At 39.3% G+C, this 18,511-nt stretch overlaps 1 protein-coding gene and 1 pseudogene across 1 annotated transcript; one reads left to right on the forward strand and one right to left on the reverse strand.

Annotated features, from left to right (window-relative positions):
• The first annotated feature begins 5,134 nt into the window (after nucleotides 1–5,134).
• LOC120223011 (olfactory receptor 8S1-like) lies at nucleotides 5,135–6,100 on the forward strand. Its single transcript, XM_039221066.1, has one exon. It carries the CDS (start codon nucleotides 5,177–5,179, stop codon nucleotides 6,098–6,100), a length of 924 nt encoding a protein of 307 aa, XP_039076997.1. The 5' UTR covers nucleotides 5,135–5,176.
• Nucleotides 6,101–16,315: 10,215 nt separating this feature from the next.
• LOC120223009 lies at nucleotides 16,316–17,544 on the reverse strand (annotated as a pseudogene).
• Between the last annotated feature and the right edge of the window lie 967 nt (nucleotides 17,545–18,511).

The raw sequence follows: 18,511 nt of genomic DNA on the forward strand, positions 1-18,511 counted from the left end.
CCCCACTGCCACCCCCAGCTGTCAGCTTTTCCAATTCTTCTCTCCCTGGCTCAGAGAGGCGTAGAGGAAAGATCAGCAAGTCTACTGCAGAAGCAGATGTCTGACAGGAATGAGATCACAATATATTCTGCTTGCAGGCATTCTCTGTTTCTGTGAGTTCTTCTCTTAAGACCCCATTCATTTGGATTCCACAAAAGAAAAGCAATCCTTACTTCCCCCATGAGAAAAGAAGGAAATGACTTCTCATCACAAACACTAAATTCCCAATAAGGCCAATGCAATGAACACCCTCCCCGATTCATTCCCAACCCTGCCGTTTGTATAGCCAGGGAAGGAGAGGCTTGGGGAAAACTAGTGTAGCATCATAGGTTCCGCTATCTCTCACTAAGCCTTGAAAAGGGGGTCTAATGACATTATTGGTAGATACTATCAAATGGAAGGTATTTATGTCCTGGGAACACAAACTTGTTCAGCCACTCTGGAACACAATATGAAGGTTCCTCAAAAAAATTAAAAATAGCTCTACCATATAATCCAGCAATTCCACTTCTGTGTATATACCCAAAGGAAATGAAAATAAAATATCACAGAGATATACGCAATCCAACAATCTAAGAGCCCATTAAGAAATAAATGAAGAAGGAAGATGTGATGTATGTATACGATGGAATATTATTCGGCCATAACAAATGGATGTCCTGCCAGTACTGCATGATGTCACTTATATATGGAATCTAAAAAAGCCAAATTCCTAAAAACAGAATAGATGGTGGCTACCAGAAGATGGGAGGTGGGGAGATAGAACAGATTTCATTTACAGATATACCCTTACAATAAGTAGTAAATAAATCCTAGAGATCGAATGCACAGTACAGTAAATATAAACAACAATATTGTATTATAATCATCAAACTTGCTTAGACACTAGAACCTGATTATTCCAACCAATAAAAACAAATCATAATTATGTAACATGACAGAGGTGCTAATTAGCACTACAACGACAATCATATTATGTAAATGTATCCAATTAATACGTTGTTCATCTTAAATTTACACAATGTTATATGTCAAATATATTCCAATTAAAAAAACAAAACAACACAACTAACAGAGAGCAGATCTGTGGTTGCCAGAGTCCAAGGGGGTGGAGGGTGGGCAAAAATGGGTGAAGGTGGCCAAAAGGTACAAACTTCCAGTTATAAAATAAATAAGTCCTGGGGATGTCATGTACAGCCTGGTGACTATAATTAATAATACTGTATTGTACTTTTGAACGCTACAAAGAGTAGATTTTTTAAGTTCTCAAGGAAAAAATTTGTTTATTTTTCTTTTTTTTTTTTTGAGAGAGAAAAAGAGAAATTATGAATTGGGGAGGGACAGAGGGAGAGGGAGAGAGAGAGAGAATCCCAAGCAGGCTCCATGCTGAACACTGAGCCCAATAAGGGTCTCAATCTCATGACCGTGGGATTGTGACCTAAACCGAAATCAAGAGTCAGACACTTAACCAACTGAACCACCCATGCGCCCCAAGGAAAAAAATTTTTGTAACTATGTATAGTAAGACATTAACTACATTTATTGTGATCATTTAACAATATAAACAAATATAGAATGATTATGTTGTACACCTGAAAAAAATGTTACATGTTAATTTTATCTCAATTAAAGAAGGTATGTTGTTTAAATTCCAAACGTTTTAGCCAGGCACAAAAACCACTGGTCAACAGCAAAAAAGTCCAATACCAGATGGCTTCACTGGCGAATTCTACCTAACATTTAAGGAATTAATGACAATTATTTCCAAACTCTTCCAAAAAAATAGAAAAGGAGGGAACACTTCCAAATGCATTATCGGATTCCAAAACCAGACAGACACTGCAAGAAAAGAAAATTACATAGATAACAAAAATCTTCAACAAATGTTGGCCAATGGAAATATAAACATATATATACATATTTCCACTGGCTAACATTATGTATGTGTATATACATATAGAGAGAGAGAGACAGAGACAGAGAGATTTAAAAATCCTTTTCTTATCCTTCCTTCTCCAGTCCCTACCAGCCTAATAAAAGTTCTTTTAGGCTTTAAATAATTGCTTTAATTCAGAAATTTCAAATGCTCCCCTGTGCCTCTTACTGTTTACCTTTCCAGCCAACTGAAAGTGTGTTAATTAGTGAGTCCAGAACTTGGTTTCAGACTAGACTTCAGAGAATACGAAGCATTGGCCCAGCTTCCCCTGGGTGCCAAACCCAGCCCATGGCTGCATAACCATAGACAGCCTCTGATTGGTTTTGGTAGATTGTTCTTTCCTTAAGAAGCATTCTTAAGATAGTATTCAGAATCACAGAGGAAATAAACGGAGAGATGGTAGGTTACTAGATCTGAGATCACCTGAGGAAATTTTAATGAAGTATATGTCAGTCGGAAATATGAACTTCTTTGGAGATATTGTTCTTGTCCTTCCATAGAGTGACCTGCATTGTAGAATGACACCACTCTATGTTAAGGTATCCAGGAAATAATTTGGATATTGTGGCATCCTCAGTGGTCCTAAAGTTTGAAGTATTCAGATGCCTAATACCCACTGACAACAAGAAGAAAAAGCTATCTGTTATGTCAATAGTTGGACTCCTGTGACATAAGTTCTCTTATGGGGAGACTTTACCAATGATGTGTCTACCTGAATGGGAAAGCTGGAACACACAGGAGCTGCCTCCTTGAGAAAAAGCCAGGAGCACGGTAATATCCTCCAACATGTCTGATATCCCTCTGTTTTTCCTTCCTAGAAAGTTCTACGTGTTTTAATTTTGCTCACCATCCTCCACCTTGACCCCATCCCGCAGAACCTCCTGATACATCCCACTAGTGCTAGATCCTGAGCCTCCTGTTCAACCCATTCCTTTTTCCTGAGCTTGAGGTGGTAACTTCCCACTCCTTGATAGGCCACCTCCTTCTCAAGATTGGCCTCTAATGTCTCTGTTACTGAAAATGTTGCATTTGTCCCAGTGGCCTTGGACATGATCTCAGAAAGCTCTCTCTTCGCTCCCTCATGACACTGGTGACAGGGACATCTCACAGCCTAGACATAAATCCTCTTATGCATCAGGATCCAAAAGATTGCAGAAAGCTGACACCTGAAATGAAATGAAGATATCAGAAATAGATGTTGACTTGCTGAAGCTACTTATTCCCCTGCTTGCACAGAATTTTTCTATTCGTACTTTCTTTCTATTAATAGAACAACCTTCAGGTCTAGCCACCACTGTGACAATGTGAATAGTGTGAAACAGCACTGGAGAGGACAGCTATGAAAATAGTCTCAAGTGGGTAACATTGACCTTTGGCTTCCTCCTGCTTCCAGCACTGATATCCTCTTCCCTTTTCAAATTCCTTCTCATGCACAGAAGGTCGGTAGATGGCACCCAGCCCCGGAAGCCTCAAGCCAATTGGAAATTGACCTTTCAAACACATCCTTCATTTACTTATTCTTTCCAAATACATCAAAAACCAGTGCGGACAAGGCTTGTCTAGAACACTTCTGAAATCCTCTTATTTACATATTTTACCCTTTCAACCACCCCCTTGTTTAATTTCAGTCCTTTGTTCTCACCCACATGTAAATCTGACATGAATCTCTCTTATGTTAGTATGAAATAAAGCCAATGTCTTTAATTTTAAATAGTAAATGAAAGCTGATATTCATTTTCCTGTTTAAAAATTGATTTATTTTCATGCTTGGAATGTAATCTAGAATTGAATGGAAGACTTTGTCCTTGGTCATTAAAGAAATCCCTGGAATCAGTTTGAGTTGCTGTTTAGGATGGTGAGGAAGGTGAGCTCCTTTTCTGTGATATCCCAAAACCATATGATACAAATAACTGCTACCTTCATCCACACAAAATGTGGATGTTAGCACATCAATGAAAAATACTTTTTAAAAAAATGCTACAGTCTTCTTAGATGGGACCCTAAAACCCCCAAAGATACCGTGGCCAGGCAACCTCTTGTGAGTGAAAGCAGAAAGGTGGAAACTGTTTTTAGGATAGCCCTACCCACAAATACTAGGTGCTCTCCAAATCTTTGATAAGCATAGAACAGACTTAGCATTTCACTTCACTTGAAAAGATTCTAAGTAAAACGTCTACTTTCAACAGTGTTTACAATTTTATCCATGCTAGGATCCTCAAAAGTAAATTCCCCAGCTGTTTATGCTTCACCACCACTGGATCTAGCTGAAGTCACACCAAGGTAAATATTGCACTGTTTGCCCAGGCACACAAAGAATGTACACTTAGGTCTAAGATGAGCTTGAGCTTGGAAATAGCAGGATTTGAGGGGAGGCTGGAAGTCACATAAAAAATTAGATTAATGGAATAAAGGAGAACATGTGAAAGCAGAACAATATAATCAAAGACACAAAAATAAAGAGACCTTTCTGGTATCAAAAGGGGCCAAAAAGGCCAAAATACAGGTTTAAGACAAATAAGGAAAACGTCTGGATGTCAAGGCAGGAAAAGTGGTCTTTTTTCCTAGACCCTGGGATGAGAATCAGAAGAAAACTACAGAATTTATTTCCTGTCTCTTCTACTGGTTCTCAACAGGACTCAATATATTCCTCAGAGGTAACATGGGATAAATTTCCATGCCTGAAATACTCCCTAAAATTGCTGTGAGAACAAATAGGATTTTTTGTATACAGTCTGTATACAAATAAAAAAATACTTTTAAAGTTTATTGTGTTGTTTAGGAAGTAAGAAGCCTTGGATTATTTTGAACAAGAAGAATGAAGAAAGGAGAAAAGTTTAGAACATTCACTGTAGATATGTCATATAATGACTTTTGAAACAAGATGGTAAGGATTTTTGAACTTGGGAGCATGCAGTAAACAGTGAATAATAATTAATGTCTAAGCAAGACAGCAATACTATTTATCCAGTAAATCCCTGTGAAACAAGAATGGAATTCTCTAAAGTACATGCATACTAGACAAAAAAGGATAAAATCCTTCCTGAGATACAATGAGGGCAGCTTTGAGATACTGAGCACAAGGTCAAGTGAAGCAGAGAAGGAGGGATGTATAAGAAGATATGATGATGCTCTAAAAACTGGGAACAATCATAGGTGATATCACCCCCTTTCTATTTTATTCCAAGGAAATCCCCTCCACAGATGGCCTGGAGGAACCACAGCACCATCACCGAGTTTATTCTTGCTGGGCTGTCCGACGACCCCCACGTCCAGGCTCTGCTCTTTGTCCTCTTCCTGGGGATTTACCTCCTGACCACGATGGGAAATCTAATGCTGCTGCTGGTGATCAGGATTGATTCCCGCCTCCACACACCCATGTACTTCTTCCTGAGTAACCTGTCCTTCATGGACCTCTGTTTCTCTTCTGTCACTGTGCCCAAGCTACTGAAGGACCTTCTGTCTGAGAAGAAAACCATCTCAGTAGAGGGCTGCCTGGCTCAGGTGTTCTTTGTGTTTTTCTCTTCAGGGACTGAAGCCTGTCTGCTCTCTGTGATGGCCTATGACCGCTATGCCGCCATCTGCCACCCTCTGCTCTATGGCCAGCTGATGAGCAGCCAGCTCTGTGTGGGGTTGGTGCTGGTCTCATGGGGCCTGGCCTCTCTCAATGCATTTGTCATTGTGCTCTTGGCTATTAACCTGGACTTCTGTGAGGCCCAAACCATACACCACTACACCTGTGAGCTGCCTGCTCTTTTCCCTCTGTCTTGTTCTGATATCTCCACCACAACCAATATCCTGCTGTGCTCCAGTTTACTGCATGGGCTGGGAACCTTCCTCCCAATCTTCTTCTCCTATGCCCGTATTATCTCCACCATCCTGAGCATCAGCTCCACCTCAGGCAGAAGCAAGGCCTTCTCCACCTGCTCCTCCCACCTCATCGCAGTGATCCTGTTCTTTGGTTCAGGTTTTCTTTGTTATCTCATGCCTCCCTCGGGTTCCTCTTTGGATTTGCTCCTCTCCTTGCAGTACAGCGCAGTCACGCCCTTGCTGAATCCCCTCATCTACAGCCTAAAGAACAAAGAGGTGAAGGCGGCTGTGAGACGGACACTGGAGAAATGTCTCTAATGTAGTGAACAAAGACACAGTTACTAAGCAAAAATCACAAAGACTGTGTTCCTTTGCATTTCTTCTTTTGTTCCCACCTCTTCCCACACACAATGTCAGATAATTTGGAAGAAATATTGCAGAGCTTGTCTGAACAGAGCTTACTGTTCTTCAAAGGCAGTAGTTCTTGATTTGGGCTCCTCATTTGCAAAGTCTGCTCTATTGGTTGAAAGAGAACATGATAACAATTTTCCACACAACAGATCAATAAGACAAAATAATTAGGTTGAAAAGATACAACGATCATTTCAGGAGATTCAGCATCTGACTGAGGAGTTGCAGAAAGAATTAAAAACAAAGGAGGAACGAGTTACCATTCCTGACTGGGTAACTCAGTCAGATAAGCATCTGACTCTTGATGTAGGCTCAGGTCATGATTTCACGAGTTCATGAATTTGAGCCCTGCGTCGGCCTCTACATTGACAGTGCAGAGCCTGCTTGGGAGTCTCTCTCTCCCTCTGTCTCTACTCCTCCCCTACTCATGCTCATTCTCTCTCTCTAAAACAATAAAACAAAACAAAACAAAAAACAAAGGAGGAATTTATTAAACAGAAGTTAACTTTTACAAATCCCAACTACTTTTAAGTTTTTTTAAACAAAACTTAGGTAAAAAGAAAAAAAACTCCTATGCTAACACTCCAGTCGAAACTCTATGTAGAATAGTATGAACATGAGAACATTATATACTAAAGTTACAAAATATTGCTGGTGCAACCATTATTTTAATCTATCTATCCTTATATTTATTAATTCATTAATAAACAAGAAAAAAATTAAGGTTCTGAAAGCTCATATCCAAACAGTAGAAAATAACAAAACCTAACACAAGAAAAGGAGGATAAAGGAACTAAAATCACAAATTAATAAGTCAAAAAACAGAAAAACAGAATTGAGAAATAAATCCAGGCTCTAGTCATTCAAAAAAATCTATAGAATTTGGAGCACCTAGGTGGCTCAGGCAGTTAAGTGTCCAACTCTTGATCTCAACTCAGGTCCTGAACTCACAGTTTGTGAGTTTGAGCCCCACATCTGCTACTAGTGCAGAGCCTGCCTGGGATTCTCTCTCTCTCTGCCCCTCCCTTGTTTTCGCTCTCCTTCTCTCTCTCTCTCTCTCTCTCTCTCTCTCTTTCTCCCTCCCAAAAATTAAACTAAAAAAATTTTAAAAGATCTATAAAATCTATAAGATCTATAAGATTTGATATAACTCTTTTCATATATGCATAAAAAAAGAAAAAGAAACCAATAACACAACACCGATATAAAGAATAAAATTTTTAAGAAAATAGTAAGATTCATCCCAATAAATTTGAAAAGCAGGCTTTTGTTTAATTTTAAGGTATACGTAATTCAAGAAAAAGGAAATTGAGCCATTAGATGCATAAAAGCAAAAAAAAAAAATCAAAGAATTAGCTCAAATGGGCAACAAGCAGGGATAGTTTTTCAGACGAGTCCAAACCTCAATATTATATGCATTTTTTAGAGTACACAATAATATGGAAAATTGTCAATGCATTTTCAGAGCTAAAGTAACTCTGATTCAAAACCTAAAAAATTATCATCCTCTGGGACCCCTGGGTGGCTCAGTCAGTTTAGTGCTCAACTCTTGATTTCATCTCAGATCATGATCTCATGGTTTGTGAGATCAAGTCCTGCATCTGGCTCTTAGTGAACAGCATGGTGTCTGCTTGGGATTTTCTCTCTCCCTCTATCTCCGCCTCTCCCTTGCTTGCTCTTTCCCTCTCTCAAAATAAATAAATGAAAACTTTAAAATTTGTTAAATTATCATTTCCTAATGAATATATAGAGAAAAATTCTAAATGAAATATTAATCCACTGAATACAAAAGTACACTGAAAGAATAGCAATCTAAATAATAATCGTGACCAAATAAACTTTGCTATTGGTTTGACCCCTCAAATCAATAGGTTAGAATGAAAATAATCATATTCCACCCCAATAGTTTCTTAACAGGCATAAAAGTAAAATTCTACAATCATTGTGACCCCAAATATTTAATAATAAAAAATTCTAATGATTCTTTCTTTCAATAAAAAATACTTAACATTAATCAACATGCAACCACATGCTTCATGATAATAACAGATATTATCAAATTGAAGAATTTACAGTTTAATAAAAGAAACAACATGGGATGCCTAAGTGACTCAGTCGGTGATGCACTAAACTTTGGCTCAGGTCACGATCTCCTAGTGCATGAGTTTGAGCCTTGCATTGGGCTCTCTGCTGTCAGTGCAGACCCCGCTTCAGATCCTCTGTCCCTCTCTCTCTCTCTGCCCTTTCCCCTTTCTCTCTCTCTCTCAGAAATAAATAAACATTTAAAAAATAAACAAATACAAAGAAAAGAAAAGAAAAGAAAAGAAACAATACTACCAGGGTACCTGATGGCTAAGTCAGTTAAGCATCTGACTCCTGATTCCAGCTCAGGTCATGATCTCATACTTCATGAGTTTGAGTCCCATGTCAGGCTTTGAGCCGACAACACAGAGCTTGCTTGGAATTCTCTCTCTCTCCTTCAAAATAAATTAACACTTAAAAAATAAGGGGGAGGAGTGAAGATGGAGGAACAGCACGGAAGGGTTTTTTTTGCATCTAGCGTCCATGAAATACAGCCAGATCAACACTAAACCATCCTGCAAACCTAGAAAACTGATTTGCGGATTAACACAACAATCTGCACAACCTGAACCATAACTCAGCAGGAACACAGTGTGGAGAGGTGAACTGGGGGACAGAGAAGCCCTGGAGGGCAGGGAGCTGTTTTTGCTTGCAGAGAGGGACAGAGACGGGAGGAGAGTATGGGAAAAGCACCATCCACAAAAGCAGCTGGAGAGAAAGTGGAAGAATATAAACAGCTGCAGGGACTGAACTAAAAAGGGAGAAAGGAGAAAGGAGAGGGTTTAAATTCCATTAAAACTCTATAAATAGGGAGTGCAGTGTCTGAAACTCTACAGCTCAATATCTGGTGGTGCTCTGGTGAGAAGGGCAAATCTCCAGGAGCAGAGTGAAGTCTGGGGGTCTGGAGGCCACACGAGGAGAATTGGTTCCCCTGCTGGGAGGACATTTGGTAGAGGCTGTGCAACCCCCCTGCAAGATGTCTGAACAAGAATTTAGAATCACATAATAAAAGTACTATCTGGGGTCAAAAATAGATTAGAAGCCCTTTCTGCAGAGATAAAAGAAGTAAAACTAGTCAGGATGAAATAAAAGATGCTATAATAGAGCTGCAATCTCAAATAGATGCCACGGCAGCAAGAGTGAATGAGGCAGAGCAGTGAATCAGCAATATAGAGGACAAACTTACAGAGAATAATGAAGCAGAAAAAAAAGAGTGAGACTAAGGCAAAAGGGCATGATTTAAGAATTAGAGAAATCAGTGACTGATTAAAAAGGAACATCAGACTCATAGGGGTCCCAGAAGATGAAGAGAGGGAGAGAAAGGGGTAGAAGGGTTATGTGAGCAAATCAGAGCAGAAAACTTCCTAACCTGGAGAAAGACACAGACATCAAAATCCAGGAAGCACAGAGAACTCCCATTAGATTCAACAAAAAACAACTATCACCAAGGCCTATCATAGTCAAATTCACAAAACACTCAGTCAAGGAAAGAGTCATGAAAGCAGCAAGGGGGAAAAAAGTCCTTAATCTTCAGGGGAAGACAGATCAGGCTTACAGGAGACCTATCCACAGAAACTTGGCAGGCAAGAAAAGAGTGGCAGGATATACCCATGTGCTGAATCTGAAAAATATGCAGCCAAGAATTCTTTATCCAGGAAGGGTGTCATTCAAAATAAAGGAGAGATAAAAAGTTTCCCAAACAATAATTAAAGGAGTTCATGACCACTAAACCAGCCCTGCAAGAATTTTAAGGGGGACTCACTGGGTGGAGAAAAGGCCAAAAAAATAATAAAAATAATAAACACCAAAAGCAACAAACACTAGAAAGGACTAGAGAACACCACCAGATACTCCAACTCTACAAGAAACAAAACGGCAATAAATTCATATCTTTTGGTACTCACTCTAAATGTCAATGGGCTAAATGCTCCAAACAAAAGATATAGGGTAACAGAGATAAGAAAACAAGATCCATCTATATGCTGTTTACAAGAGACCTACTTTAGACCTGATGAGACCTTCAGATTGACAGTAAGGGGGTAGAGAACCATTTATCATGCTAATGACTGACAAAAGAAAGCTGGAGTAGCTATACTTAATTCAGACAATCTAGACTTTAAAATAAAGACTGTAACAAGAGATGAAGGTTATTATATCATAATTAAGGGGTCTATCCACCAAGACCTAACAATTGCAAACATTTATGCTCCAAATGTGAGAGCACCCAAATATATAAATCAATTAATCACAAACATAAAGAAACTTATTGATAATAATACCATCATAGTAGGAAACTTCAACACCCCACTTCCAGCAGTGGACATATCATCTAAACAGAAATACAACAAGGAAACAATGGCTTTGAATGACACACTGGATCAGATGGACTTAACATATATTCAGAACATTTCATCCTAAAGCAGTGGAATATACATTCTTCTCCAGTGCATGTGGAAAGTTCTCCAGAATAGAAAACATACTGGAAAACAAATCAGCCCTCAACAAGGGCAAAATGATCGAGATCAGACCGTGCATATTTTCAGACCACAATGCTATGAAACTCGAAATCATGTGAAATCAAGAAAAAAATGTGGAAAGGTAACAAATACCTGGAAACTAAAGAACATCCTACTAAAAAATGAATGGGCTAACCAAGAAGTTAAAGAGGAAATTTAAAAGCACATGGAAGCCAATGAAAATGATAACACCACAGCCCAAAACCTCTGGGACACAACATAGGTGGTCATAAGAGGGAAGATAAAGCAATCCAGACCTTCCTAAAGAAGGAAGAAAGGTCTCAGATACACAACCTAACCTTACACCTTAAAGAGCTGGAAAAAGAACAGCAACTAAAACCCAACCAGCAGAAGACAGGAAATAATAAAGATTAGAGCAGAAACCAATGTTATCAAAACCAAAAAAGTAAAAAATAAAAAATAAATAAAACAGATCAATGAAAACAGAAGCTGGTTCTTCAAAAGAATTAATAAAATTGATAAACCCCTAGCCAGTTTGATCAAAAAGAAAAAGGAAAGGACCCTAATAAATAAAATCAAGAATGAAAAAGGAGAGATCACAACAAACACAGCATAATAACAAACAATAATAAGAGAATACTATGAGCAATTATATGCCAATAAAATGAGTAATCTGGAAGAAATAGACAAATTCCTAGAAACATACAAACTACCAAAACTGAAACAGAAAGAAATAGAAACATTGAACAGACCCATAACCAGTAAAGAAATCAAATTAGTGGGGCGCCTGGGTGGCTTAGTCGGTTAAGCGTCCAACTTTCGCTCGGGTCATGATCTCGCGGTTCGTGGGTTCGAGCCCCGCGTCGGGCTCTGTGCTGACTGCCAGCTCAGAGCCTGGAGCCTGTTTCAGTCTGTGATTCCCTCTCTCTCTGACCCTCCCCTGCTCATGCTGTCTCTCTCTCTCTCTCTCCTAGAAATAAATAAAAATATTAAAAAAAAAAAAAAGAAATCAAATTAGTAATCAAAAATCTACCAAAACCCAAAAGTCCAGGGCTAGATGGCTTTCCAGGAGAATTCTACCAAATATTTAAGGAAGAGTTAACACCTATTCTCTTGAAGCTGTTCCAAAAAATAGAAATGGAAGGAAAACTTCCAAACTGTATTATGAAGCCAGCATTACCTTGATTCCAAAACCAAACAAAGACCCCATTAAAAAGGAGAACTAAAAACCAATTTCCCTGATGAACATAGACGCAAAACCACTCAACTAAGGAAGCAACAGAAAGAGAAACCAAGGAATCAATCCCATTTACCATTGCACCAAAAACCATACAATACTTAGGAATAAATATAACCAAAGAGGTGAAAAATCTATACACTGAAAACTATAGTAAGCTTATGAAAGAAACTGAAGAAGACACACACACACAAAATGGAAAAATATTCCATGCTCCTGGATAGGAAGAACAAATATTGTTAAAATGTCAACACTACCCAAATCTACATATTCAATGCAATACTTATCAAAATAACACCAGCATTCTTCACAGAGCTAGAACAAACAATCCTAAAATTTGTATGGAACCAGAAAAGACCCTGAATAGCCAAAGCAGTCTTGAAAAAGAAAACCAAAGCTGGAGGCATCAAATCCCAGACTTCAAGCTGTATTATAAAGCTGTAATCATCAAGCCAGCATGACACTGGCACAAAAACAGACACTCAGATCAATGGAACAGAAAAGAGAACCCAGAAAATGGACACACAAACATATGACCAACTAATCTTTGACAAAGAAGGAAAGAATATACAATGAAATAAAGACAGTCTCTTCAGCAAGTGGTGCTGGGAAAACTGGACAGCGGCATGAACAAAAATGAACCTGGTCCACTTTCTTACACCATAAACAAAAATAAACTCAAAGTGGATGAAAGATCTAAATGTAAAACAGGAAGCCATCAAAATCCTAGAGGAGAAAGCAAGCAACCTCTTTGACCTCGTCTGCAGCAACTTCTTACTCAACACGTCTCTGGGGGCAAGGGAAACCAAAGCAAAAATGAGCTATTGGGACCTCATCAAAATAAAAAGCTTCTGCACAGTGAAGGAAACAATCAGCAAAACTAAAAGGCAACTGATGGAATGGGAGAAGATATTTGCAAACCACATATCAGATAAAGGGTTAGTATCCAAAATCTAGAAAGAACTTATCAAACTCAACGCCCAAAAAACAAATAATCCAGTGAAGAAATGGGCAAAAGACATGAATAGACACTTCTCCAAATATCACTCATCATCAGGGGAATACAAATGAAAACCACAATGAGAATCCACCTCACACATGTCAGAATGGCTAACATGAACAACTCAGGCAACAACAGATGTTGCCAAGGATGCGGATAAAAAGGGTCTCTTTTGCACTGCTGGTGGGGATGCAAAGTGGTGCAGCCACTCTGGAAAACAGTATGGAAGTTCTTCAAAGAATTAAAAAGAGAACTACCTTACAGCCCAGCAATTGCAGTACTAGGTATTTATCCAAGGGATACAGCCGTACTGTTTCAAAGGGGCACATGCACCCCCAAGGTTTATAACTGCACTATCAACAATACCCAAAGTATGGGAAGAGCCCAAATGTCCATCAATGGATGAATTGATAGAAAAGATGTGGTACAATAGCTAAAACATGGAAAGAGCCAAAGTGTCCATCAACAGATGAATGGATAAAAAAGATGTGGTAAAAAAAAAAAAAAAAGAAAAAAGCCTAAGTGTCCATCAACAGATGAATGGATCAAGAAGATGTGGTTTATCTATACCATGGAATACTACATGGCAATGAGAAAAAATGAAATCTGGCCATGTGTAGCAACATGGATGGACCTTGAGGGTGTTATGCTGAGTGAAATAAGTCAGGCAGAGAAGGACAAATATCATATGTTTGCACGTATAGGAGGATTAGGAGGAACTTGACGGAGGAACAAGGGGGAGAAGAAGGGCGGAAATAGTGGGGGAAAGGGAGAGAGGCAAACCATGAGAGACTCTTGAATGCTGACAAAAACTGAGGACTGATGGATGTGGGGGGAGGGGGGATGGGCATGGAGGAGGGCACTTGTGGGGATGAGCACTGAGTGTTATGTGGAAACTAATTTGACAATAAACTATTTGTAAAAAAAAAAAAAAAAAAAGAAAAAGAAAAGATGTGGTATATATATATACAATGGAGTATTACTCAACAATCAAAAAGAATGAAATCTTGCCATTTGCAACTACGTAGTTGGAACTAGAGGATATTATGCTAAGCAAAATTAGTCAGAAAAAGACAAATATCCTATGACTTCACTCATCTGAGGACTTCAAGTCACAGAACAGATGAACATAAGGGAAGAAAGCAAAAATAATATAAAAACAGGGAGGGGGACAAAACATAAGAGACTCTTAAATATGGAGAACAGAGGGTTGCTGGAGGGTTTTGGGAGGAGGGATAGGTTAAATGGGGAAGGGCATTAAGGAATCTGCTCCTGAAATCATTGTTGCACTATATGTTAACTTGGATGGAAATTTAAATAAATAAGATAAAATGAAAAATAAAATAAAAAATAAAAAAGAAGGGGTGCCTGGGTGGCTTAGTTGGTTAAGCGTCCGACTTTCGCTTAGGTCATCATCTCGCGGTTCGTGGGTTCGAGCCCCGCGTCGTGCTCTGTGCTGGCTGCCAGCTCAGAGCCTGGAGCCTGCTTCAGTCTGTGATTCCCTCTCTCTCTGACCCTCCCCTGCTCACGCTGTCTCTCTCTCTCCTAGAAATAAATAAAAATATTTAAAAAAATAAAAAAATAAAAAAGAAGACGACAAAATACCATTCAAAATACTTAAGATTATGCAGTTTCCCTCCAATGCAGTGAAAGGAGATTAGAATATGATGTTCAAATTTGGAAGGGAGGGATCCACAAATATTCAGAGTCACTAATGATTATCTACCCAGACATCTAAGAAATATCTATTAGAAATGAGAAGTTATTGGGGCTCCTGGGAGGCTCAGTTTATTAAGCTTCTGACTCTTGATTTTGGCTCAGGTCATGATTCAGAGTCATGGGATCAAGCCCTGAGTCCTGCTCCTCACTAGGCATGGAACCTGCTTATGATTCTCTCTCTCCCTCTGTCCCTCTCCTGCCTCATACTTTCTCTCTAAAAACAAAAGAAATGAGAAATTATTAGTATTCCAAGAGAGTTCAGAAAGGCAAACAACTTTTAAATATTCATGCAATCAGTAGTTTTTCTGTAAATCAACATTAGTTAAACAAAAAATAAGTATCTTCTAGAAAAATATCCATTCACTATGGCAAGATCAATATAAAAACCTCAGGAATAAACCTAATAAGCATTCCCAACTCATACGAACAAGACAACAAAACTGAACTAAATTTCATAAGAGGTGCTTAAATCAGCTGAGAATGTATTCATTAGGCAAGCTTTCATCTTCAAGTAACCAAAATGTGATTAGCAATAACATAAACTGTAAAAAAGATTTATCATTGAATTAGCAATAGGTCTGGAGATGGATGGTTCCAGAGTTAGTTGAGTAGTTCAATAGAATCATCAATGATTTGGGTTCTTTCCATCCATCTGCTGTGCCATCTTGATGCTTTGGATTTCATCCTGAGCCTTTTTTTTTTTTTATTTGCAGACGTAACATTTTTAAAATGTTTTTTTATTTATTTATTTCTGAGTGTGGGGGGGAGAGAGAGAGAGAGAGAGAGAGAGGCAGCATGAGCAGGGGAGGGTAGAGAGAGAGGGAGACACAGCGGTCTCTGAGCTAGTTGTCAACACAGAGCCCGATGCGGGGCTCGAACCCATGAACCGTGTGATCATGACCTGAGCTGAAGTCAGACGCTTAGCCAGCTGAGCCACCCAGGTGCCCCCGGATGTAACATTTTTAATACCCAACTTCCTTAACATAAGGTAAAGCAGTCTCAGGCAGGCAACCACTGGGAGTTTTTTCAATGTATGTGGTAATTACACAAGTAGAATCACGTTCAGTGTTCAGTTTCAGATGGAGTTAATTTAAAAGAGGTCAAAAACAAAGTTAAGAATGAATACTTCTTAGAAAAGCTTCTAATATTCACTTTCTGACAAATAAGTTTATACTGATGAGTACAAACCTATTTTCAGTCTCTGTTCTTAATTTGCTTACAAATTCTCAGAACACAGAAAAACTAAGTTTGAACGCATTTGTAACAGTTTAACAATTTATGTGCCTTATTAGGATCTTTTTATGGAATGTTTTGAAACCAATCGTATTTCACTGCAAAGTCAGAAGAAGAAAACAGCTTTTTGAACGGCATGTTACAATGACCTGGGCAAAAGTAATTATCAACTAGTAATAACTAACACATGCAACAGATTGAGAAATTAAATCCTCTGCTATATGCTTTTAAATATTTTGTCCGACATGAGAAATGTTTCTATCAATAACATTCATTTTCCCACAAATTCAACTTTATTTCCAACAAGAAAACGGTTCTTTCTATCCAGATTTTTAGGTTTATCAGTGTAAAGTAAAACGAAGCAACCTCAGTAGAAATGGCTTATTACAAGGTTATTCTAGAAAGGCTTAATCCTCAAAATGTACTAAAAGATGTCCAAATCGTGAGAATAATCAACCTCAATGGCTTCCTCTGCGTCCAGCTTGGTCTCTCCGTGGCCTTCCTGCGGCTCGTCAAGGGAGGCCAGCGCCTCATTTGCGTCACTTGCGAAAGTTTCTCGTGATGTATCATCATCTTCTTGAAAATATAGATTTTTAATAGCTTGTTTCATCTTTTTTCCCAACACTTATGTTCTCCTCTTTCTAGCAGCCTTTTTATTTTCATACTCCTTTTTATTTTCAATGTAGAAAATGTCCTTAATTTGCTCCTTAATGATGCTGGGAGTATTTTTTCGGAGATTCAGAAAGACTCCATCTGGTGTTCTTCTTCGACTACCATTCATTATAAAAAGGCCGCCATTTTGTTCAACTTCAGCCGTTTCCATCAGAAGTTTAATTGCCTTTTTGTGCCCAATTATCCTCACTACTCGTGCTATTAGATCTTTCTTTGGTTCCTGCAACTTGAAAGAAACTTCATCAGCCACTTTCTCTTGCGAATCTTCCTCTGTGATCTCATTCCGGCCTTTGTAGTTCATTTCTAGTCTGTCCCCTAGTCTGTCCTTGACGGGTTGTTTTCGTTTGAGATGACTTGCCCGTTTTCCTCTTCCTTTGATTCCATTTTTTTGCCACCCTGCACATATTCATCTAGCTCTTTGTCTAATTCTTTCGTATGTTCTTGAGATTCCCTGTTAAGTTTCTTAGCAAGCAAATATTTGTCGGATTGTCTGCTTTTGTCAATAGTACCCTCCATTCCCAAGATAGCAAGTTCAGGGGCCACCGCATCTTGATTCTGTTCTTGTAGCACAGCACCCCATATGTTGTTAACCTTCTTTCCTCCAGGAACAGGTGCTTTCTGGCTGCTCTGGCAAAACTGAAAAGGCTCTGGCTTGGGAGGAGGATTAAAACATTTATGTCGCTTGCGCTTCCAAAGGGATCTGTCATCATCTGAATCAGAAAAACTCTCCTCACTGGAATCCACGCTTTGAACAGTCCGATAATATGATACCGGTGCACATGGCGCTGCCATAGCCTGGAAGGGCCTCGCTATGCTGTCCCCACCTAGCATTTTGGGCACCTGCAGCGGCCTGTCGCTGGGTTGCGACCCTCAGGTCGGAATCCGAGTCGGAAAGCTGCCCATCTTCCACGTCGCTGGCGTCCTGCGCCATCTTCCCACCGAGTGGTCATCCTCAGTCTTGTTATAGGGTAAGCATTGAGAGCGGTTATTGTTTTCCCTTTTGTAATGCAAGGGTCTGCCTTAGGCTTTGATTGTCCAAGCAACTTGAATAAACACAATTAGATAGGGAGATCTTGGTTCATTTCCATAACTGACCATTTGAGCCTCTTGTTTTTGTTTTTTCTCTTCCCACATTTTAAATCCCACTCTTGTGTTAAAATTCACCAACAGCGGGGCGCCTGGGTGGCTTAGACGGTTAAGCGTCCTACTTTCGCTTAGGTCATGATCTCGCGGTTCGTGGGTTTGGGCCCCGCGTTGGGCTCTGTGCTGACTGCCAGCTCAGAGCCTGGAGTCTGTTTCAGTCTGTGACTCCCTCTCTCTCTGACCCTCCCCTGCTCACACTGTCTCTCTCTCTCCTAGAAATAAATAAAACATTAAAAAAAAATTTTTTTTTAAAAATAAAATAAAATTCACCAACAGAGAGTGAGCCCACAAAATCCCAGATCCTCCACCCTCAACCCCAATAAAAGAAGAATTGTAGGCATTCTCTCCCTCTCCCTTTCCTTCCCTCAACAACCTCACTGACCTCACCGTGCAGCTCGAGGGGTATCATGTGATTTCAGGTCTTGTAAGTAATAAATCTTTATTTTTTCAAAGTTTCCTGATAGTTGTCTCCGAAGGACGTCTTGCAGTCATAACAAGAACAACAAGGGGCCACCTCGTTGTAAAACTGGCGGGGAAAGGGGAAACTGTGGGAAGCTCACCCAGACCCAGGCATTTTTAAGCTGAGAGTTTAACTGTGCATAGGCTGAGGCTGGCCCTAAACACTTGCCCAGGCAGCTTCAGTTCTAGACATCTGATCTTATAAAACACAAACCAAAGCTAAAAGAAGGAAAACTATTACTTTAGCCCATCCTTGAACTTTACATAAATGAAACCATTCTAAATGCTGAAAACTT

The sequence above is a fragment of the Hyaena hyaena genome, unplaced genomic scaffold (assembly GCF_003009895.1).
Source record: "Hyaena hyaena isolate Hyena2069 unplaced genomic scaffold, ASM300989v1 scaffold_936, whole genome shotgun sequence".
Classification (NCBI taxonomy): Eukaryota; Metazoa; Chordata; class Mammalia; order Carnivora; family Hyaenidae; genus Hyaena; species Hyaena hyaena.

Excerpts from the sequence above, each read along its gene's own strand:
- LOC120223011 (XM_039221066.1), top strand. The coding sequence starts at position 5,177 with ATGGCCTGGAGGAACCACAGCACCATCACCGAGTTTATTCTTGCTGGG.